Source organism: Pristiophorus japonicus, chromosome 4 (assembly GCF_044704955.1).
Source record: "Pristiophorus japonicus isolate sPriJap1 chromosome 4, sPriJap1.hap1, whole genome shotgun sequence".
Classification (NCBI taxonomy): Eukaryota; Metazoa; Chordata; class Chondrichthyes; family Pristiophoridae; genus Pristiophorus; species Pristiophorus japonicus.
This window is the reverse complement of record NC_091980.1, coordinates 164628791-164652712: the sequence shown is the minus strand read 5'-3', so window position 1 is coordinate 164652712 and position 23922 is coordinate 164628791. Positions and strand designations below refer to the sequence as shown.

At 45.7% G+C, this 23922-nt stretch overlaps 1 protein-coding gene across 4 annotated transcripts in view; it reads right to left on the bottom strand.

The window, feature by feature from the left end:
• Positions 1-23922, bottom strand: part of dnajc17 (DnaJ (Hsp40) homolog, subfamily C, member 17) — a 188757-nt gene that overhangs the window by 107521 nt on the left and 57314 nt on the right. For 3 of the 4 annotated variants that reach the window (XM_070878781.1, XM_070878782.1, XM_070878784.1), the window contains exons 2-5: positions 20460-20529; positions 12421-12479; positions 8554-8641; positions 2301-2377 (exon numbers count right to left, since the gene is read on the bottom strand). In XM_070878781.1, the coding sequence (XP_070734882.1) occupies positions 2301-2377; positions 8554-8641; positions 12421-12479; positions 20460-20529 (294 nt within the window). The remainder of the gene's footprint in view (positions 1-2300; positions 2378-8553; positions 8642-12420; positions 12480-20459; positions 20530-23922) is intronic. The other variant, XM_070878785.1, reaches the window with a different exon arrangement.

The following is a 23922-nucleotide window of genomic DNA, read 5'->3' as shown; positions in this document are numbered from 1 at the left end:
AAATTATTCTTCCAGAGATCCCAATGTCCTACCTCATTCGGAACCAAAGCCCTTCTTGACTATTTCTGCACCCAGACCTGATGGCCTCACCTTATAGTCGGTTTACAAATCCCCTTACTTTCTCCATCACCCGACATCACAGATCCTAAATCTACCTCCCTCCGACACACTCACCACTCTATCCCACTGTATTTGGACCCTAAACCCTACCATACTCTCACCACCCAGACCCCAACATTGCTCCATATGTCACCTCACCCTGGACTCCATCATCATCCTACCACCATCACTGCGGCCACATCTTATTGTCCCACCTCAACATCCACACCCCGACTTCATCGTCACCCTATCTTAACGTCCCCACCCAAACCCCAATCACCCCCACCTCACTCTGCACACAGACCTTATCACTCTCCAAAGTCAGACCCTACTGCCTTATTTCACTCGCCATCCAGACCTCACCACCTACTGCACTCTTGCCATCCAGACCCCATGTATTATTTACTCTCCCCACCCAGATTGAATCATCACTCTACCTCAGTCCTCAGTCAAAACTCAAGTGAATGAAACTGTAGCTGATTGTGAATTAAGCTGATGCACCAAAGCCACAGAATAAATGTTAATTTGAAACAAAATACACAAATAAATCATAACCAGTTTGATCTCTTTAAAAAAAAAAATCACTGGGTGCTTCACGTGTGGAGATATTGAATCATAGAAAATTTACGACACAGGAGGCCATTCGGCTCATTGAGCCCAAGTTTCCACAAGAAAAAAAACGGGCGCCTCTCCGAGCTGGGCGCCCGTTTTTCGCGCCTAAAACGGCGCCTAAAAAAATCCTCGGTATTCTCCACCTACTTACAGGTCCTGTGGCACTCGGCACAGCCAGCACGAGCTGTGGGGGGGCGGAGCCAGGTCCCGGCACTGAAAACAGTGTCGGGACCTCTGCACATGCGCGCTACAGTCGGCACGCAAGTGCAGTAGCTCCAGGCGCCGAACTGTGTGGGAGGGGCCCGAAGCACGCAGCCCCTAGCCCTAGCTGAATGGCCTCACTGGGGCTGCGTGAATGAGGCTCCTCCCACGGCCAGCTCCTGCTCCCCGCCCCCGACAAGACCCGACACCCGCTCCTCGCCAACCAGACCCGACCAGACACCCGCTTCCCCCCGCCGACCTGACACCCGCTCCCGCCTCCCCCTCCCCGACCTGAGACCCGCTCCCCCCTCCCCCTCGCCCCGACCCGAGGCTCGCTCCCCCCCCCCCCCCCCCGACCCGACACCCGCTCCTGTTCCCCGACTCTCTTCCTCTCTCCCTCTCTCCCCCTCAGCGGCACGAACGGCTGCAGAATTCTCCCTGGCTGAAGCACTTTCACACAGGTAGGAAGATGGTTTATTTAATCTTTTCTTGGCTTACAAATGTTTATTCAGGTTGGATTTATTTGTATAATATTTGTAGAAGTATAAATAAAGATTTATTGTCGAATTTAATGAGTTCCCTTCCCCCCCTCCTCCACCTCGTTCTGGACGCCTAATTTGTAACCTGCGCCTGATTTTTTTAATGTGTAGAACAGGTTTTTTCAGTTCTGCAAAAATCTTCACTGGCTCCATTCTACTTTAGTTTGGAGTACATTTTCACTGTGGAAACTTTCAAATCAGGCGTCAGTGGCCGGACACGCCCCCTTTTGAAGAAAAAATTCTGTTCTAAACTAGAACTGTTCTACCTGACTAGAACTGCAGAAAAAAAAATGTGGAGAATTGCGATTTCTAAAATAGTCCGTTCTCCACCAGTTGCTCCTAAAAATCAGGCGCGAATCATGTGGAAACTTGGGCCCATTGTGTCTGTGCCGTTCGAAAAAGTTTCCTGGCCTAATCCCATCTTGCAGCACTAGGTCCGTAGCCCTGGAGGTTACGGCTCTTTAAGTGCACATTCAAGTACCATTTAAATGTGATGAAGGTTCCTGCCCCAACCACCCTTTCAGGCAGTGAGTTCCAGACTCTCACCACCCTCTTGGTTTCCCTTGGTCTTCAAAAGGTAGACAGTATTGCTCCTACTGGCCAAATGCTTGAACGTTGATACTCAGATTATCACTAGAATTACTAATTTCAATCCAACAGGAACAACTTTAGATGAACAGAACTTTATTTGCTTTTCTGCCACTCTTTTGAATGTGCTGATGTTGTCTTACGATTCCATTAGCGATATCAGCCTTTGAATACCTCAACAAAGTGATTACTGTTTTTGGCAGGAAGGCAAGTGATATGAATTTAATAAGTTATAGCATTCTGACCTGCTCTTGCACTTACCACTTCATCTAAATTCTTTGTAATCTTAATTTCTTCTTCCTCATTGAGCTGGGCTTCTCTCTCGCGGGCCTCCAAATCTGCAAGTGAACAGCAATGTTGTGTGTAACTAAGCTCACACATTGAAAGGTACCCTACCAGTACCAGTATTAGGACTATTGTGTAAATATCAACTGTTGCACATCTTCCCCGGTGCTGGGTTTCAAATCCCATGATCTGTTTACACATTTTAATTGAAGTTTTGTGCTCAGAGATGAAGGATGTTTGTTCTGTACAACAGAACACTTTGTCTTGACAGTGCCCACTGTTAGCATTAAGTCTCCCAGGTCAAGTCTGGCACAATTAGATGGTGAGTAAAGCTCCCTCAACTTTGCCCCAACCTCAGAAGAGCACTTTATACTCTACAAGGGTGACATCTTTCCACCTCCACACAATGGCCGGAATCTTTACCTTGGATTCGGGCCGCGTAGTGGGTTGGGAACCCGAAGATTTGAAAAGCGTGGTCTGCACTGCACGTTTAACCCAATGATCGCAATTAAAAGAGTCATGCACATTTCCTGGCCCAATTAAAGGAAACGGGTCTTGATGACATCACCCATAGATAGTTTTCAGTGCAGATATTTAAAGCAGCCTTGCACACATCTTATTTGAAGGTTGTTGCAAGAGTGTAGAAGGTGGTTTCAAGAGCTCGATATTGCAGAATAAGACTGACAAATCTGTGGGTCATGGAGACAAGACAGAGGGTAGCGCCAAGATTCATAGATGCCTCCCTGGAAGTACTGGTCCAAGGAGTAAGTGCACACAGGGAGGTCCTCTTCTCTGGGGAGGGACAAAAATGACCAAAGAGACAAAAATGGCATCGCTAAAGATTGCAGAGGAGGTCAATAGCAGGGATGTGGTGAAGAGGACATGGATCCACTGCCACAAAAGATTCAATTATCTCAGGTCAGGAAAGGTGAATGCAATGCCACACTCACTGACATCCTGATGTGCCTGTCACCCCAACCCCATCACTCTACCTTCCCAAACCTAATCCTGTGCATCAATCCTCACACCTTGCAGATGCACCCATCCCGCCCTGTTTACGCACCGAGGCATATCCCCATCTGACTATCCACCACCGACACTCACCCTCATGCAATCATAGCAAGTACCACCATAGGAGGCCGCCATTGGCGATGTCATGCCACTCCCTCAGTCACCCTCTACAGATGTATCTCATCCATTCCTTGTACTCACTCCATCACTCTCACTCAAAGTTTTCTTCTTTCCCTCTCTGCAGGAAGAGAGAGCCCACAACAGGGAGAGGGAGCGAACCAAAGGTGGCCCTCAAGTCTTCAGTAACTCGACACCAGTAGAAGAGCTCGCTCTCGAAATCTCTGGAGCTGCAGGTGGTGGGAGACTAGTGACAGAATGTCATCCCATACAGTCACAAGGCTTACAGCAGTCACTCATATGGTGCTATCAGCAGCCAGTGAAATGTCATCATGTGCACAATGGCAATGTTACCCATTCTTTTCATAATTCTAATTCATCTCATCACTCTCGCACAGTTCCATCAAGAATTCCCCCCCCTCCCTCCACTGTCCTGCCAGAGGAGGAAGACGACGCCTCATAGAAAGCTCCAGCCTCTGAGGGTGCACTGTCAGCAGACCCATGTGCACCCAGCACCAGCGCAGATACTCCCAGCTCGCTGGGTCCTGTGAGAGATAGAGTAGTGTTGTCATCTGGTGTGTCACACACCACAAATGAGTAAGAGAAGATGGTGGAGCCAGGGACAGCAGTGGAGATTCCTCGCCGGAGGGTGCAGGACACTCCCAGCTCTGCTGAGCTGCATGCAGATGTTGAACCTTGGGGGCCGTCGACAAAGAGGGTGACCTTGGAGTGGCAGCAATAATTGTATGACGCTCTGGCAGCTTTTGCAGCCGCGATGTCTGGAAATGTACATGAGCACCACCATCTCGCAGGTGATGATGACGATATACCGTGGAAAGGATGCCCACCTGCATGGAGCAGCAAATGCTCCAATCACACAAGCACATGCTTGCTGTGAACATATGGCAGATGCTCATAGGCCTAATCTTGAGGAGGGATATTAACATAGACTTGGGCCTTCATCATCCCACTGATGTACAGCCAAGCTGCTCAAGTGCGGGTGGCCCATGAGAGGGGTGATGGTGAGAGGGGACATGAAATTGGGGACCTTTCTCAAAGCGCTCCCACTTCTCCCCCATTCCCTCCCCCTCAGTCAGAGCCCCACCTGCTGCCTCGGATCCTAATAGCCAAGTCTGCCCCTGCACAGTCGCAGGAGAAGCAGGAGAAGCAGTCTTTGGCAGGGCCCTCACAGGCTCCAAAACCCAGAGGACGCCCAGCAAGTGTCTAAGCAGTCACTGCAGGGAAGTGAGCAGCTTGTCTCGACCTCTACTAAAGCCACAAGGGTTGCACCTCTTAAAAGCACGTGCAAAAGAAAAAAAAAGACACAATCCTAGATGCACAAAGGTATGCACATGAGTGTATGAAAATGTTTTAATTTTAAGTGGGTTATATTTATGACACAAATTTATTTCTTTGCACAACTTTCCCGTCTTATCCATTTTTGCCTATGCCTGGGAAGTGGCTTTCTCACTCAGTGAATGACGAGACATTACTTAACCACGAGCAATGGGGGTTTGAGCGAGAGGAATGGCTTGGTCATTGTAGGGCTGCTTTGTGATGCTGTTGGCAGGGGTGGGGGGGGGCGGCGGGGGGGAAAGAGTTAGTCCAGTATCTGGGAGCCATATGGGTGCACTGGTGCAATGCAAGTAAAACTGGCCGTTACGAGGCCATGTCGGGCCTTCCGGGCAGCACTATGCGCCGTTGCTGGTGCCCCTCCCCCTCAGGTTCGTCGTCCTCCTCGTGTTCCACCTGTTCCTACTCCTCTCTGCCTTGCTCTTCCTGCAGCTCCAATCCTCGCTGTTGTGCTATGTTGTGCAAAGCGCAGCATATGACGATAATTCTGGAGACCCTGGCTGATGCTCCTCCAGATCGGTCAAGGCATCTGAAGCACATCTTCATTATGCTGAGTGCTTGCTCAATGACACATCTGGTGGACATGTGGCTGTCATTATGATGCTCCTTGGCCTCATTACTTGGCCTCCTCAAGAATGTCATCAGCCACGTCTTCAGTGGATAGCCCTCGTTTCCAAGCAGCCAGCAAGTCTGTTTGGAGTTGGTAAGAGCTGAGGGAGGGTGGACTGGCGCAGCACAAGAGAGTCATGACAGCTGCCAGGGAATCTGGCGCACATATGCATGATGATCTTTTTATAGTTGCAGACCAGCTGCACATTGAGGGAGTGGAAGCCCTTGTGGTTCACAAACACTCCTGGGTGATTGGGGGGGCGGGGGGGGGGGGTGAGGTGCCTTGACGGCACATGTGCAGTCGATGATGCCCTGCATCGGTGAGGAGTGACGAGAGATTGTGGCGGAGGAGCAGAGAGAGATCGTGGTGGAGGTGCGGCAAATAAGGGTACAGTGCCCAGAAGAGCCGAGGGCCCAGGGGCAGCACGAGCCTGCTCACACTGTGATATATGTGTGCACTAGATCCGTGCAGCAGAGCAGGTTTCCAGTCATCCTGGTTAACTCTTGTCACTGGATAAAGGCTTAGCCCGTGTGGTGGCTGATGTGCAATGGTCACCACACGCTAAAAAAAATCCACGCACAGGCATCTTCCACCCCCTCAATTGGAGTTCAGGACTGGAACATCATTAAAGCATCTGTGAACTCATGTGGAAGCAAGTCATCCTCATTCGAGAGACCGCCTATGATGATGATGATGACACCTGTGGGAAGCCAGCCAGAGCTGCAAAGCCGAGCACCTGCTAAGTAACACTGGACTCATCAGTGACAAAGCTTACACAAGTGGCTGACTTTTCAAATATGGCATCAGTCACGAGGATGGTGCATCTGTGGGCGGCTGACTGCGAGATCCTACAAATGTCTGCTGCAGATCCCCGGAAGGACCCTTTGGCAAAGGTGTTGAGGATAGTGGTGACTTTGACAGTCACTGGTAAGGCAAGTCCACCAGGTCCTCTGGGCAGCAGGTCTTGTTCCAGCAAGCTACAAATGTCTGCGATGACCTGGCGCAACAGCCAGAGTCTCCTGAAGCACTGCTGCTCAGTCATGTCCAGGAAGCTCATCCTCTGCCTGTATAGCCTGTGTTGGGGATATCACCTCCAGTATGGTGCACCCCTTTACTGACCCCACTCTCTCTTGTGGAGCATCAAGTTGTTGAGGAGAAGGCTGCTGTTGTGGCTGTTGGAGCTCATTTTGGTCCAATTCTGAGGTCCAAGATGAGACAGCAGAAGCGGCACCAGTGCTGATCTAATAGATGGTGGGTAAAGTGGAGATCAGAGGCCCAATCCCTCAATGATAGCGATGAGCAATGTGGTGAGAGTGGCTTCCGAGGTTGCAGAAATGACCTGCAAACTCCTGACTGCTAAATCTCTGCACAAATGGAGTCAGCAAGAACCTTTCCATTCGGCAAAGAAGCAGGTATAACGTAGGAGTGTGTGTGTTTTTTCCAGCTGGCACTTGATGGACTCGCTCAATGGCCAATGAGCTACCGCCTCCCCATCACAGGCGAGGCTCCCAAGGTGCTTGAATCCCGTGCGTAAAAAGTTGAAGCCAAAACCTGATGTTAAAAAGCCTGGAGGGTCTCTCAACAAGCAATTAAGTACTTCAAGAGGTCGCCTGCCACTCCCGACTGGGTCTGTGGAGCCCTGAGAAAGGCGCCCGAGTTAAATGTGGAAGTTGGCGGGTTCCTGACCCACTGGCAATTTCCACAATTTTAACTGCCAACCCACTCCCAAATCCACATGCTCGGCATTGGGAAGATTTCGGCCGACAAGTCCTGCGGCCTTTGAGCAGTGTTACTGCTAATAGTTCCCATTAGGACAGAATTAGGAGAGGTTTGTACTGTGAACATACTGGAGACTGGGTTCTTGCCAACAGCAGTAAAGGAAATTTTCAACCCAGTAGTCTGGTCCGAATTAGAATAGTGTGTTAGCCCTGCTGCAGACAGCTCCAAGGAATTTCCGAGTGTCACTGTGCATCACGCTGATAGAAAGCACACAGAGGTGTTTCAAATGATTAACCCTTCCACCCTGTGCCTGGCAACTTCCCAATAGTACCATGGCTGAGATTCAATGTACAAAGGAACTGTGTGACCAAACCCATGTCTCCCCAGTCCAAAGCAGAGTATAGTGGAGCTTCAACATGCTTCACTTTCCTCCCATCAAAATGAACAGCTCCTGGGCACTGGAGAAGTCGCTTCAGTCTCGCATTGTTATTCACTAACATTTTGTTCATGGGCACAAATCCCAACTAATATCTCACTACTTTTCAGGAATGCTGCAAAGTGTCATATCATGGGGGTAATGGGACACAAGCCTGAGTCTGCAATTTCCCCCAGTGAGCTCCTGATTTAACAGTCACGCAGTTCCCAAGCACAGGTCTGGCACTTCCCCACAAGGGGGAATAAAACTCTAGCAACAACAGTTTTATTTAAATAGGGCCCTTTTACTTACTGCATAGATGCTAGCATGATCCCAAATTCTAACAGCATTCCTTTGTTGGAAAGCAAGACAAGAACCCCAGCTCAGCCAACATCTCACTCCCAGAAAGCCATGGGACACATGGAGCAACATGCCTGCCAAAGGCCACAGGTGAAAAGGGAGTAGGACTGAAAGTGGCATTGGGGCAGGGGGGTGCGGGCATATAACAAGTGCCAATGCTCTGCTGGAAGTATTTGCTTTGTGATTTTTTTTTGGTTTGCTGGTACTAACCACAACCCTAAATGTTTCATACTTCGGTGCATTTTATGAATGCACAATGCCATTTTATTCACGGGTTGCACAACACTGATTTTTCTTTTGGAAAGTTTTGAATGTTTGTAATTATAATGGTGAGGTACGTCAGTGCGGGCTCCATGGGTACACTTTTCTAGTTTTTGCATCTAATGTCAGCAATGGGTACTCTCTAAGACAGATCTGCTCTGCTCTGTCAAGGGCTCCAAGGGCAACCACAGAAAAGCTTTGAGGTAGAAGAAGATCCCTTCAGAATACCTTACTAAGCACTCTGAAGCCAGGTGAGATACAGCTTTCCCTGGACTGTCCCAACACTGTGCAAGCTCAACCCCAAATAGCTTCATTTTTGATGAGGAGTAAAATCTCCATTTGCCACATCAATCGCTCGGATTGCTCTTTAGTATCTCACATACCCAGCTTTACTTTCTTCCTCTTGCTGTCAAGTTTCTGAGTCCTCTCTGCTGCCTGCTTTTTGGCCTTTCTGATTTTATCATAGGCCGCCTTGAAGAGGGAGAAAAATGAGAAAGTTAACATGCTCATCACAGATACCTGTAAGAGATGCAAGCTAAGGTGGTTTAACCATGATAAGCTCCCAATTGGCATTATGCATGAAGTATTCTCTAGGTTGCTGGCATCCAACAAATACAAAGGAGACATATTCTATGTCTCTCAACAGCTTGGATCCAATTTTTCATGGGTCACAAGAGCTGTTAGAGATAGTGTAAATCATGGGCCTCCATTTCATGTTCCCTCCAACAAGCACACTGCACTAGAAAAGCAAAGCAGGGAAAGTAGCGCTCACAGTCTTGGGTCTCGGCTCCAGTGCTGCTCTCCCACTGCACAAGGGACAATAGTAGAATGTTATCATGCATATCTTTGTGATGCAAGTTGAGAAACCAACACCAATATAGAGTTGAACTCGGGGCAAGTCATGGCACATATGAAAACATTCAGTGCTCAGGACAGCTTGGTAGCTTGTGGGAGCTGTAACTTACAATGGGCCAAAAGGAAAATCATTTTTTGAGACAGAGACCAAGGGGTATACAGATCAGGAGTACAGTGTCACTGTGGCTCAGTGGGTAGCACTCTCACCTCAGTCAGAAAGTTGTGGGTTAAAGTCCCACTCCAGAGACTTGAGCACACAAAAAAAATCTAGGCTGACGCTCCAGTGCAGTGCTGAGGGAGTGCTGCAATGTCGGAGGTGTCGTCTTTCGGATGAGAAGTTAAACTGAGGCCCTGTCTGCTCTCTCAAGTGGATGTAAAAGATCCCATGGCACTATTTTGAAGAAGAGCAGGGGAGTTATCCCCAGTGTCCTGACCAATATTTATCCCTCAATCAACATAACAAATAAAGATTATCTGGTCATTATCACATTGCTGTTTGTGGGAGCTTGCTGTGCGTAAATTGGCTGCCGTGTTTCCTACATTACAACAGTGACTACACTCCAAAAGTACTTCATTGGCTGTAAAGCGTTTTGAGACATCTGGTCGTCATGAAAGGTGCTATATAAATGAAAGTCTTTCTTTTTTTTTTTACAAGATAAAGATTACGCCACGTGCGAAGGTTGGGGTGGGGTCTGTTGATTAATGGCTGCCATTAAGGTGGCTGGGAAGCTGCCGATAAAGTGGTAATCTCCTGTTCCTGTTGTGGTGTTGGACCTTGTAGAATGGACAGCACGCCAGCGATTGTTTATAAATGGAAAAGGCACTCCACTAGAACATATGTTCAACATAACCCAAGTCGATATCAGTTTATATCACACGTCTGTGTTGAACGTCAGAAAAAAATGGTTTTGTTTTTAAACTCCAGGAGCCAGTTTCAGAATGAGAAAGTGAGACTGAATATATAATATGCAAATAATGGAACAATAGAGTGTGTTTCAACACAGAGGTAGTGACACTAGTGAAACACAGTTCAGTTGGGTGAAAACAAAATATGCTTTTTATTTCTGTCCATTTTCATCCGAGGGTCTTGTACAGCTGCCATTTTTCATATATGAGCTGAGCGAGTGTTCACTGGCAGACTTTATGATTGTGCAAAGCAGTACAGCCAAGCATGATCCTGTCGTTATCCACATGCAGTTTTCAGAAGAGATCAGTAGATAGTGATTAAGATTGAGAAGCCTAGCTGAATATTTCCTTCCATAGTTCAAAATTACAAGACCAATTCCCATGTTCTTGTGCTGAGAGGTTGTTTCCCCTGGCTGGAGTGTCCAGAACTAGGGGGCACAGTCTCAAAATAAGGGGTAGGCCATTTAAGACACAGATGAGGAGGAATTTCTTCACTGAGTTGTGAATCTTTGGAATTCTTTGCCCCAGAGGGCTGTGGATGCGGAGTCTCTGAATATATTCAAGGCTGAGCGAGATAGATTTTTGGCGTCTAGGGGAACCAAGGGATTAGGAGAATGGGCGGGAAAGTGGAGTTGAAGTCGATGATCAGCCATGAACTTATCGAATGGCGGAGCAGGCTCGATGGGCCGTATGGCCTACTCCTGCTATTTCTTATGTTCTTCTGTAGTCCTGCCACCGCTACCTGCTGGATGAAACCAGCTAACTCAGTACAGACTAAGGATTGAACCTGGTATCTGCTGGTCTGTACAGACCAGCACTACATCAGACAGCACATTTATTCACTAAATAGTTAGGGGAATAAACATCGAAAATTGCCAAAATTACACTGGAGCAAAGGTTTCTGAAAACTTGTTTCAATTCTACCATCTGAATCTCATATGACAAGAATTCTTTTCCTTAAATCAGGAGCAGGCACACAGTCTAACAATAAATGACAACTGGACATTCTGTGTGGAGATAAATATTCTGTTCTGGGAAAGAACATCAATGAAGACAAAATGAGGACAGTCCTTAAGGGGAAGTTAGTGCAGGCTTTATACCGATGCCAACTTGCAAACAATCATCCACTGAAAACATTTTCAAATGTGTTGCCTCTCCACGAGGAAAGAACTGGCAAGCACTTGTAAATATTATCCTTGTAACCACTGCCTGGTGTAAATTATAGTCCATTTTATTCATAAATTGTGGTGCATGCAGTGATGAGAGCTGCAATGTAATGATTGAGCAAGAAGAAATAACAACAAACTCAATATCGACAGTACTGGAAGCTGAAACCATCTGTCACAACATATATTTAACAAGAATACGTTAAAAAAAACTCTAAATTGGAAATCTCACTCAAAGGTCACCGCATGGTCAATGAGCCAAATGGAAACAGGTCACATTGGTGCAGAGGGCAGCACTTTTCTGAGAATTGGGATAGAATCATAGCAATTTACAGCACGGAAGGAGACCACATTGGCCCTTTGGGTCTGCGCCGACTGACAAAGAGCTATCCAGCTGAATCTCACTTTCCAGCTCTCGGTCCATAGCCCTGTAGGTTACGGCACTTTAAATGCATATCCACGTACTTTTTAAATGTGGTGAGGGTTTCTGCCTCTACCATCCTTTCAGACAGTGAGTTCCAGATCCCTACCACCCTCTGAGTGAAAAAATTCCCCCTCAAATCCCCGCTAAACCTCCTACCAATACTTTAAATCTATGCTCTCTGGTTGTTGACCCCTCTGCTAAGAGAAATAGGTCCTTCCTATCCACTCTATCTAGGCCCCTCATAATTTTATACACCTCAATAAGGTCTCCCCTCAGCCTCCTCTATTCCAAAGAAAACAAACCCAGCCTATATAATCTTTCCTCATAGCTAAAATTCTCCAATCCAGGCAAGGTAGAGGGCGCAATACTCTGCATCTAACCAATCTTGGCCTGACCTGGGTGAGCTTCATGGAATACTTAGAGGGGGCTTTACTTCGAGTTAACCAATCTGGACCTGGCTTGGCGATGCCTGTTGGGAGAGTAGGGCGTTTTATTCTGCATCTACACAATGCTGTATCTGGATTGTGACTGCTTGATTGGACAATATGGATGGAGCTTTACTCTATATCTAACCCATGTTGCACCTGGCTTAGGAGTGCTTGAGGGTGCCTAAACCAGGAAGGTTCCTCAGTACTAACGGCTCTCATTTTGACAAGAACAAGAATTCATTAAAAAGACAGTTCGATTGCACACAATAACTTATCACATTTGCTGCAGAAGTGTCTTGCTGTAGGTCAGAGAGATAGCAGCCACTGACAGATACGTTGTTTCTTTCAGAAAGAATGCTAAGGGACTGGTCGCAAATTGAACAACTGTGGCAGCAGTCCACTTGTTGCTGAAAGTTGCCAGGCCACAAATATATTCCAACGGTGTCATGAATGCAAACATAAGAATCTTACCTTTGCTGCTGCATCTGTGAGAACTTCCAGTGCCTGGGATAACTGATGGAACAATTCCACTATAAATTCAAAAATAAAAAGGAAACAAGAGTGAATAAATGGAGAGGAAGTTTTAATGGATACACAAAGGGCAGTCGATGCAGGGTCAATTGAAATTTTCAAGATTGAGATTGATAGAATTGTGTCAGATAAGGGTATCGAGGGATACGGAGCAAAGGCGGATAAATGGATTTGAGGTATAGATCAATCATGAGCGCATTGAATGGCGGGGAGCAGGTTCGAGGGAGTGAATGGCCGACTCCTGTTCCTTTGTAACACATGTTACATCACAAAATACGGATTGGTGACTGCAGATGCAAAACAAACGAGAATGGTGCCCAATGCTTATGGCTCTGGATTAGCAAATCATTTGTTGAGTTTAAATTGGCAAATAGTGAAACTGGATTCAATAAATCTGGTCATTTGTGGTTTAGCACCAGAAAATTACTATAAACCTGTGGATTGTTGCTGGAAACCCAACAGGTTCTGGGAAGAGAAGAGAACCTGCCATCCCTATCTGGCACACCCACATGACTAGTGTGGTTGACTCACATAGCCCTCTGAAGTGGCCTAAAAAGCAATTCAGTTGTACAATCTCTAATTTCCATCACTACCTTCTCAGGACAACTAGCGGATGGGCAATGAATGCAGTCAAGCCAGAATTGCCCAATTGAGCACCAACATTTTTAGCAGCCTGTCCACTCTCTTGACTGAAGTATGATACGAAAACTGGAGGGGAAAAGGACTTGAAAGATGGAGGAGGACTGAAATTATACTAGAGTAAAAAAAAAAGCTATTGCACAGAATATTGTTTCTTTAAACAGAGACTTCTTCAATATAATAAAGATTCACTTAGATGGCTCAAGTCATTATCCCTCTTGATGACCGGTTCCTCAAAAAGCTCATGAATACTCAGTGAAAACATGGACGAGAACAAGAACAACTTGCAATTATATAGCACCTTTAACATTGGAAAATTGCCGCAGACACTCCACAAGAGTGTTAGCAAATAAAAAACTGACAGTCAAAGAAGGACATGATAGAAAGGAGACTAAAAATCCTGGTCAAAGAAGTTGGTTTTAAGGAGGGTTGCAAAGAAGAAAAAGGTGGAGAGGTTTATTGAGGAAATTCCAGAGCTCGTGGTCTTGATGGCTGAAGGCACAACCACCAATGGTGAGGTGAAGGGAGTGGGGGTTGGGCAAGAGGCCAGAGTTGGAGGTGGTTACAGAGATAGGGAAAGGTCGAGGCCATGGAAAAATCTGAAAGTGTGGATGAGGGTTTTAGCAGCAAGATGTACTGAGGCAGGGGTGGAGACAGGTGATGAAACAGAAATGGAAGTAGGAAGTCTTTGTGATGCAGAGGATATGGTTGCGTAATGTCTGGTTCAGCCCTAGACATTGGACTGGAAGAGGGATGGAATTACTGGTGAGGGAATGGAGTTTGTGGCAGGGACCAATGACAATAGGTTCGGTCTTCCCAATGTCTAATTGGAGGAAACTGCTGTTCATAAAGGACTGCATGTCAGACAAACAGGCCGACAACACGCAGGTAGTGAAGGGGTTGAGAGAGCTGGTGGTGAGGTAGAGCTGAGTGTCATCACAGTCATGAGATACAGCTACTTGGTCGTATTTTGGACCATTTTGCAATTTTGGCATTCTCCTAACTCTATCCTCCGCAGATAGGTACAATCCATCCTATAAAAGTACTTCGAGGGAAAGTGCTGTACATAAGGACATAAGAATTAGGAACAGGAGTAGACCATCTCGCCCCTCGAGCCTGCTCCGCCATTCAACAAGATCATGGCTGATCTGGCCGTGGACTCAGCTCCACTTACCCGCCCGCTCCCCATAACCCTTCATTCCCTTATTGGTTAAAAATCTATCTATCTGTGATTTGTATACATTCAATGAGCTAGCCTCAACTGCTTCCTTGGGCAGAGAATTCCACAGATTCACAACCTTCTGGGAGAAGAAATTCCTTCTCAACTCGGTTTTAAATTGGCTCCCCCGTATTTTGAGGCTGTGCCCCCTAGTTCTAGTCTCCCCGACCAGTGGAAACAACCTCTCTGCCTCTTTCTTGTCTATCCCAGTCTACTCAATCTATCATCATATGGTAACCCCCTCATCTCCGGAATCAGCCGAGTGAATCGTCTCTGTACCCCCTCCAAAGCTAGTATATCCTTCCTTAAGTAAGGTGACCAAAACTGCACACAGTACTCCAGGTGCGGCCTCACCAATACACTGTACAGTTGCAGCAGGACCTCCCTGCTTTTGTACTCCATCCTTCTCGCAATGAAGGCCAACATTCCATTCGCTTTCCTGATTACCTGCTGCACCTGCAAATTAACCTTTTGGGATTCATGCACAAGGACCCTCTGCACCGTAGCATGTTGTAATTTCTCCCCATTCAAATAATATTCCCTTTTACTGTTTTTCCCCCCCCCCCCCAAGGTGGATACCCTCACATTTTCCAATTTTGTACTCCATCTGCCAAACCATAGCCCATTCGCTTAACCTATCCAAATCTCTTTGCAGCCTCTCTGTGTCCTCTACACAAACCGCTTTCCCACTAATCTTTGTGTCATCTGCAAATTTTGTTACACTACACTCTGTCCCCTCTTCCAGGTCATCAATGTATATTGTAAACAGTTGTGGTCCCAGCAGCGATCCCTGTGGCACACCACTAACCAGCGATTTCCAACCCGAAAAGGACCCATTTATCCCGACTCTCTGCTTTCTGTTAGCCAGCCAATTCTCTATCCATGCTAATACATTTCCTCTGGCTCCACATACCTTTATCTTCTGCAGTAACCTTTTGTGTGGCACCTTATCGAATGCCTTTTGGAAATCTAAATACACCACATCCATCGGTACACCTCTATCCACCATGCTCGTTATATCCTCAAAAAATTCCAGTAAATTAGTTAAACATGATTTCCCCTTCATGAATCCATGTTGCGTCTGCTTGATTGCACTATTCCTATCTAGATGTCCCGCTATTTCTTCCTTAATGATAGCTTCAAGCATTTTCCCAACTACAGATGTTAAACTAACCAGCCTATAGTTATCTGCCTTTTGTCTGCCCCCTTTTTTAAACAGAGGCGTTACATTAGCTGCTTTCCAATCTGCTGGTACCTCCCCAGAGTCCAGAGAATTTTGGTAGATTATAACGAATGCATCTGCTATAACTTCCGCCATCTCTTTTAATATCCTGGGATGCATTTCATCAGGACCAGGGGACTTGTCTACCTTGAGATCCATTAGCCTGTCCAGCACTACCCCTCCTAGTGAGAGTGATTGTCTCAAGGTCCTCCCTTCCCACATTCCTGTGACCAACAAGTTTTGGCATGGTTTTTGTGTCTTCCACTGTGAAGACCGAAGCAAAATAATTGTTTCAGGTCTCAGCCATTTCCACATTTCCCATTATTAAATCCCCCTTCTCATCTTCTAAGGGACCAACATTTACTTTAGTCACTCTTTTCTGTTTTATATATCGGTAAAAGCTTTTACTGTCTGTTTTTATGTTTTGCGCAAGTTTACTTTCGTAATCTATCTTTCCTTTCTTTATTGCTTTCTTAGTCATTCTTTGCTGTCGTTTAAAATTTTCCCAATCTTCTAGTTTCCCACTAACCTTGGCCACCTTATACGCATCGGTTTTTAACTTGATACTCTCCTTTATTTCCTTGGTTATCCCTGCTCTTACCGCCCGCCCTTCTTTTTCACTGGAATATATTTTTGTTGAGCACTATGAAAGAGCTCCTTAAAAGTCCTCCACTGTTCCTCAATTGTGCCACCGTTTTAGTCTGTGTTCCCAGTCTACTTTAGCCAACTCTGCCCTCATCCCACTGTAGCCCCCTTTGTTTAAGCATAGTACGCTCGTTTGAGACACTACTTCCTCATCCTCAATCTGTATTACAAATTCAACCATACTGTGATCACTCATTCCGAGAGGATCTTTTACTCGGAGATTGTTTATTATTCCTGCCTCATTACACAGGACCAGATCTAAGATAGCTTGCTCCCTTGTAGGTTCTGTAACATACTGTTCTAAGAAACAATCCCGTATGCATTCTATGAATTCCTCCTCAAGGCTACCCCGTGCGATTTGATTTGACCGATCGATATGTAGGTTAAAATCCCCCATGATTACTGCCGTTCCTTTTTCACATGCCTCCATTATTCCCTTGATTACTGTCCGCCCCACCGTGAAGTTATTATTTGGGGGCCTATAAACTATGCCCACCAGTGACTTTTTCCCCTTACTATCTCTAATCTCCACCCACAATGATTCAACATTTTGTTCATTCGAGCCAATATCGTCTCTCACAACTGTCCTGATATCATCCTTTATTAACAGAGCTACCCCACCTCCTTTCCCTTCTTGTCTATCTTTCCGAATTGTCAGATACCCCTGTATGTTTAATTCCAGTCTTGGCCACCCTGCAACCACGTTTCTGTAATGGCCACCAAATCATACCCATTTGTAATGATTTGTGCCGTCAACTCATTTACTTTATTTCGAATGCTGCGTGCGTTTAGGTAGAGTGTTTTAATACTAGTTTTTAAACCATGATTTTTAGTTTTGACCCCTCCTGCAGCCCCTTTATATTCATACATGTTGTCCCTTCCTATCATCTTGTGGTTTACACTTACCCCAGTGCTACTCTGCTCTGTTGCCTCCTGCATTCTTTCTTGGGGTCCTGTTCATCTGAGCTCTCACCCACTCTAACTAGCTCAGAGCCCTCTCCTGGGTTCCGAATACTCCTCGCATTGAGACACCGAGCTTTCATGCTTGCCTTTTTATTGCACTTTTGACCCTTTAGAATTTTGCTGTACAGTGGCTCTTTTTGTTTTTTGCCTTGGGTTTCTCTGCCCTCCACTTTTACTCATCTCCTTTTGGTCTTTTGCTTCTGTCTCCATTTTGTTTCCCTCTGTCTCCCTGCATTGGTTCCCATCCCCCTGCCATATTAGTTTAACTCCTCCCCAACAGCACTAACAAACACTCCCCCTAGGACATTGGTTCCGGTCCTGCCCAGGTGCAGACCGTCCGGTTTGTAATGGTCCCACCTCCCCCAGAACCAGTTCCAATGCCTCAGGAATTTGAATCCCTCCCTGCTGCACCACTGCTCACATATTCATCTGAGCTATCCTGCGATTCCTACTCTGACTAGCACGTGGCACTGGTAGCAATCCCGAGATTACTACTTTTGTGGTCCTACTTTTTAATTTAGCCCTAGCTCCTTAAATTCGTCTCATAGGACCTCATCCCTTTTTTTACCTATATCGTTGGTACCAATGTACACCACGACAACTGGCTGTTCACCCTCCCTTTTCAAAATGTCCTGCACCCGCTCCAAGACATCCTTGACCCTTGCACCAGGGAGGCAACAGACCATCTGGAGTCTCGGTTGCGGCCGCAGAAACACCTATCTATTCCCCTTACAATTGAATCCCCTATTACTATCGCTCTCCCACTCTTTTTCCTGCCCTCCTGTGCAGCAGAGCCAGCCACAGTGCCATGAACTTGGCTGCTGCTGCCCTCCCCTGATGAGTCATCTCCCTCAACAGTACTCAAAGCGGTGTATCTGTTTTGCAGGGGGATGACCGCAGGGGACCCCTGCACTACCTTCCTTGCACTGCTCTTCCTGCTGGTCTTCCATTCCCTATCTGGCTGTGGACCCTTCACCTGCGGTAAGATCAACTCGCTACACGTGCTACTCATGTCATTCTCAGCATCGTGGATGCTCCAGTGAATCCACCCTCAGCTCCAATTCCGCAACGCGGTCAGTCAGGAGCTGGAGGCGGATGCACTTCCCGCACAAGTGTCCCCGAGTTCCCACATGGTACAGGAGGAGCATATCACTCTCCGATTCCAAAGATCGTCCAAACTAAACTTCAGAAATGTTCAACTCGCCTCATATCTTCATAATTCAATGAACAGGGGACTAAACTCCTGGAATACAGACAGAAAACCAATGAGTGCGATGGAATATTTTTAATCACCCAAGCCGAGTTACCCAAAAAGCTTCTATTTCATTCCCAACTAGATATCCAATTCTTTTTGAAGCAGTTAATCGAGACAACATAGTCTGTTTCATGTAACCACTACTCTGTTGGGGGGTGGGGGGGGAGGGGGAAAAAGAGACTTCCAATTTCGCTTGAGGCTGGTTAATTTTGAACCTTGTCCCTCTAGTTCTGTCTGCACAGTCCAAGTCAAATAACTTCTCTGCGTCTACATCATTTGTGCTCTCAGCATTTTAAATACCTGGATCGAGTCTTACTCTCAAACAGCTTTCCTCCAAAAAAAAACAAAAAGTTAACTCTGTATCTCTCCTCCCAACTCTCGAGTTCCACAATCAACCTTGCCAATACATCAATGTCCTTTCAATGGCAAGATGCCCAAAGTTGCACATGATGTCTCAAATATGGCCTCATCAGTGATCCCTGCAAAGTTGGAATAACTTCTATTTATTGTTGACACAAATTACTCACCACAAATCTATGTGCACGGAAAAGATAAAGAGCATTAAACCTTTAACTTTCTACTGCATAAGTGTTACTCTGAGATGAGGCTCTCTTTTTGAACACTTATCTATCTTGTCTCAGTGGCAGCACTCTCATCTTAGTCAGAAGGTTGTGGGTTCAAGTTCCACTCCAGGGACTGGAGCACATAATCGAGGCTGAAAGTGCAGCATTGATGAAGGTGTCATCTTTCAGGCAAGACTATGGGCCTGAAATCCCGGTTTCTTCTTCCCACGGGCGTTCGACTAAAAATAGGAGAAAAGATGTGCACTTGCCTTTTGGTCAAGGCCCTGCCTGTTGCAGTGGATTTTCAGGAAGAGCAGGGAGATGATCTGACCAACACCAATAAAAACAGATACTGATCATTCAACTCATTTGTTTGTGCATCCTAGCAGTGTGTAAAGTGGCTGCCACGTTTCTCTACATTACAGCAGTGACTGCATTCCAAAAGTACTTCCTTACCCTTTAGGTGACTTGGGATGTCCGGAGGATGTGAAAGGCACTATATAAATGCAAATTCTTTCTTTACTTAAATTAAATTTGCCACAGGTTGCAGTAGTCAGACCGAGAACTTTAGCATGAGAAAAATCAACGGTGTGAAAAAGGCCATTTTCTCCATTAAAACTTGGAGCAGCTCCCACAATCTCTGCAATCAAAGGGTAATGCTGTGTACATGCTGATCCCATTTACGTCATGCGTTAGGCTGCCAGTTTCACTTCTTAAGAAATGCAGCTCTTCTCGGAAATTGCTTTTTTGTTCTGGACGGGTGTTGGGAGGATGCTAAAATGACCCAAAACACAGCATCACAAAACAGTCTTATACGGCATGTACTGGTTCAGTCTGCCCCCACACTTCCATTTGGGCATTCCCAATTTATATTGGATTGGCTGAAGTCACCTGTTGTATTATCTGTACATACCCTAAAATAAGGCCCTATTCCTTTATCTACCCTGGGAGGGTAAAATTTGTAACATTTTACAAATTAGGATCAGATGAAGAAGTTGCAGAATTAACCAAATTTTCTGTTTTTGTGTGTGTCCAGAATAGTCTCTTGATCCTGATTGTGTGCTCAGTTTCTTTTTAACCCCATCCTCTACCTGCTCGTCACCTCAAACCAAATGGTTTCAGTCCCATCTTCCTTCACTTATAAATTATCTTCAACATATAAAGTAACAACCCCCACCAACCATCTCTCCTACTATCTCTATATTCTCGAGCACCCTATACCGCTGCATATTGAATCAAATTCCATCTTCTGGGGTGTGCCATGTCACAGCAATCCTGATATCATTTCCTTTAATATTACCCACGGACCCAGTATCTAGTGTAATTTATAATCTATGATGCTCTGGAAATTATCAAGACTGGTCTACCAGCCAAGCTACATTATTCAGTAGCGTTTTAGATATGGAGCCAAGTGAGTAATTAGGAGTTGCCACCCATCCCCAGTGGAGAGACTTAACCTCTCCATTGACCCACCTGCTTTGGGATTGTCTGGGTTCTTGTCAGGGTGACATTTCAAAGCCTTCTGTCTGTATGCTTTCTTGATCTGTGAATACAAAGACACACACACACATAAACATTATAAGAAGCAAAACATTTACTAGTTAAATTAATCCCTAGTGGACTCGGAAAATGGCATCCTTTTTACTCGTCTTCCCCAAACACAAAATGGTTTTCTGAATTTAATTCTCCTGAAATGAGGAAGCTATACTGGGATATGGCTTCACACACACTGGCATTCTGAGCAGCCAAGTACGAGCCCAGATAGTGAGGGTGGGCAGCACCACAGCTCAGGGTGGACCTGTTTGCACTGCGACTCTGGAGGCACACCTCTTAGCAAGGGTCCAGGTGGGATGGTACAATTTGCCTCAGTTTGGGAAATGATCCTATTCCTGATCATTGTCCAGTGATTCCTTGTTGGAAGGTGCATCTGTGTGGACACGATTGGCTGCGATGGCAAGCAGCCTGCTGGCAATGCTGTCTTAAGACCATACATAGAATGGTTACATGGCACAGAAAGATGCCATTCGGCCCGACAAGTCCGTGCCAGATCTCTGCAAGGGCACTTCAGCTAGTCCCACTCCCCCGGCCTTTCCCCGTAGCCCTGCAATTTTTTTTCTTTCAGGTACTTAGCCAATTCTATGGGCAAAGAGCACACACACACATGATTTGAGTCAATTAGGAGGAAGAGAAAAGTTTTACAAAATATGGTGTTATTGAGTGGTATGCGTCAGCTGTGGCTCAGTTGGTAGCACCCTTGCCTCTGAGTCAGAAGGTTGTGGGTTCAAGTCATGCTCCAGGGACTGGAGCACAAAATAAATCTAAGCTGACACTCCAGTCCAATGCTGAGGGAGTGCTGCACTGTCGGAGGTGCTGTCTTTCGGATAAGATGTTAAACTGAGGTTTCATCTGCTCTCTCAAGTGGACGTAAAAGATCGCATGGGACTATTTTGAAGATATAACAATCAACATAACAAAAAACAGATTATCTGTCATTATCGTATTGCTGTTTGTGAGAGCTTGCTGGTGTGCAAATTGGCTGCCGCGTTTCCTACATTACAACAGTGACTCCACTCCAAAAGTACTTCATTGGCTGTAAAGCGCTTCGAGACAGCCGATGGTCGTGAAAGGCGCTATATAAATGCAAGTCTTTTTTTTACATTATAGTTTAAAAAATGGTTCTTGCTGTTCTGAACAAGACAATGATGCTGAGTTGCGGATAAAGAACTCAGTAATGCAGGATAAAAAGGTGCAGAGCATCCTGCGAGTGGTACAATAGTGATTTCAAGGTTTCACATCGAGCTGCAGAAAAATCATTTGAGTTTGGTTTCATGGGATTATATTGTGGCTACTAAATGGTTGGGTTAGTCGCCATAGAGTGGGTCAATGGGGATGAACACCCCAAAGAGATCCAGCCTAAACGGTGAAGTTTCCATCTTAACTACTGTACTTGGATACCAATTCGCTTGTTACATAGGATTACATTACATAGGATTGCATTCGCTACATGGCACAGAAACAGACCATTCAGCCCAACCAGTCCATACTGCCATTTATGCTTTACTCGAGCCTCCTCCCATCTTTCTTCATCTAAATCTCTCAGCAAAACCCTTTATTCCATTCTCCATCATATGCTTGTCTGGCCTCCCCTGAAATGCATCTATCAAATTACATTTGCTAACATTTAGAGCAAACTCACTGAGAAGTTTCGGCTTCTGGCACAGAGAAGGTTAATAGCGACTGTGCCTATTTTATGAATAAGCACAGATTTACCTAATTATCATTTGTATATATAAAAAAAATGAAACTGCGAGGTCTGGTTGCAATTGTGGTTTTGAATAAGGAAATCACAGCAATCCAGCAGCGTGGCATGTGCTATTCGTTTATTTTCCTTGCTTGTTTTTAACCAAAGAGGAACTGTTCACTGTGCTGTGAGGCAGATGGCAGAGGCTGGTTACTGCATACCTCCCTTGAGAACAGAGATAGAGAGAGCGAGCCTGTTTTAGAGTAAGGCCAAAAGTGGAACCGGAGCAGCTGGAGAGCTTTCAATACGGGAGTGTGGCTGCACAAAAGTAGAAAAGCAAATTATAATTTAAATGGAGAAAAATTGCAAAGTGCTGCAGTACAGAGGGACCCGGGGGTCCTTGTGCATGAAACACAAAGTTAGTATGCACTGTAGAGCAAACTCACAAGAGTATGCATCAGGAAGGCAAATGGAATGTTGGCCTTTATTGCAAGGGGGAGAGAGTATAAAAGCAGAGAAGTCCTGCTACAACTGTACAGGGTATTGGTGAGGCCACACCGAGAGTACAGCGTACAGTTTTGATCTCCGTATTTAAGGAAGAATATATTTGCATTGGAGGCTGTTCAGAGAAGGTTCACTACGTTGATTCTGGAGATGAAGGGGTTGACTTATGAAGATAGGTTAAGTAGGTTGGGCCTATACTCATTGGAGTTCAGAAGAATGAGAGGTGATCTTATCGAAACATATAAGATAATGAGGGTGCTAGACAAGCTGGATGCAGAGAGGATATATCCACTCACTAAACTAGGGGACATAGTCTCAAAACTGAGATGGAGGAATTTCCCCTCTGAGGGTTGTAAATCTATGGAATTATCTACCCCGGAGAGCTGCGGAGGCTGGGTCATTGCATATATTTAAGGCGGAGATAGATAGATTTTTGAGTGATAAGGGAATAAAGGGTTATGGGGAGAGGGCAGGGAAGTGGAGCTGAATCCATGATCAGATCAGCCCTGATCTTCTTAAATGGCAGAGGAGGTTCGAAGGGCCAGGTGGCCTACTCCTGCTCTTATTTCTTATGTTCTTATGTTCTTATGAATCAACCACAGTTGAAGAAAAAAAAACAGAATTGAAGTCCAAGCACAAGAGCTTCAAAAGTGCCATCAGGATACATTTCAAACATTCTCACGCCAATCCTGAACACAAAGTTCACAATGTTGTCCTACAGACAGGGGTGCAGGATGGGAGGGAGTGGACAAAGAGAACCTGTACACTGAGGCGACACAGGGAATAATGGGCTTTCAAGTCTCTATGGTCTACACTTAGCGCTGGAAACCTGTCTGTACTTGTGCCCACTTGTCCCCTTTACTGAGGAAGGATGTGTCGTGTGAAGACTTAAAGGGAACAGAAGATATATTTAAAATGTGGGAATTACATAGAATTTACAGCTCAGAAAAAGGCCGTTTGTCCCAATTGGTCCACGCTGGTGTTTATGCTCACCATGTGCCTACTTCATCTTATCCTATCAATATATCCTTCTCTTCCTTTCTCCCTCATGTACTTATCTAGTCTCCCCTTAAATGTATCTATGCTATTCACCACAACTACTCCAGTCTCGAGGTAAAGACGTTTCTCCTGAATTAGTTACTGGATTTATTAGCGACTATCTCATACTTCCCTAGTTTTGGACTCCCCACA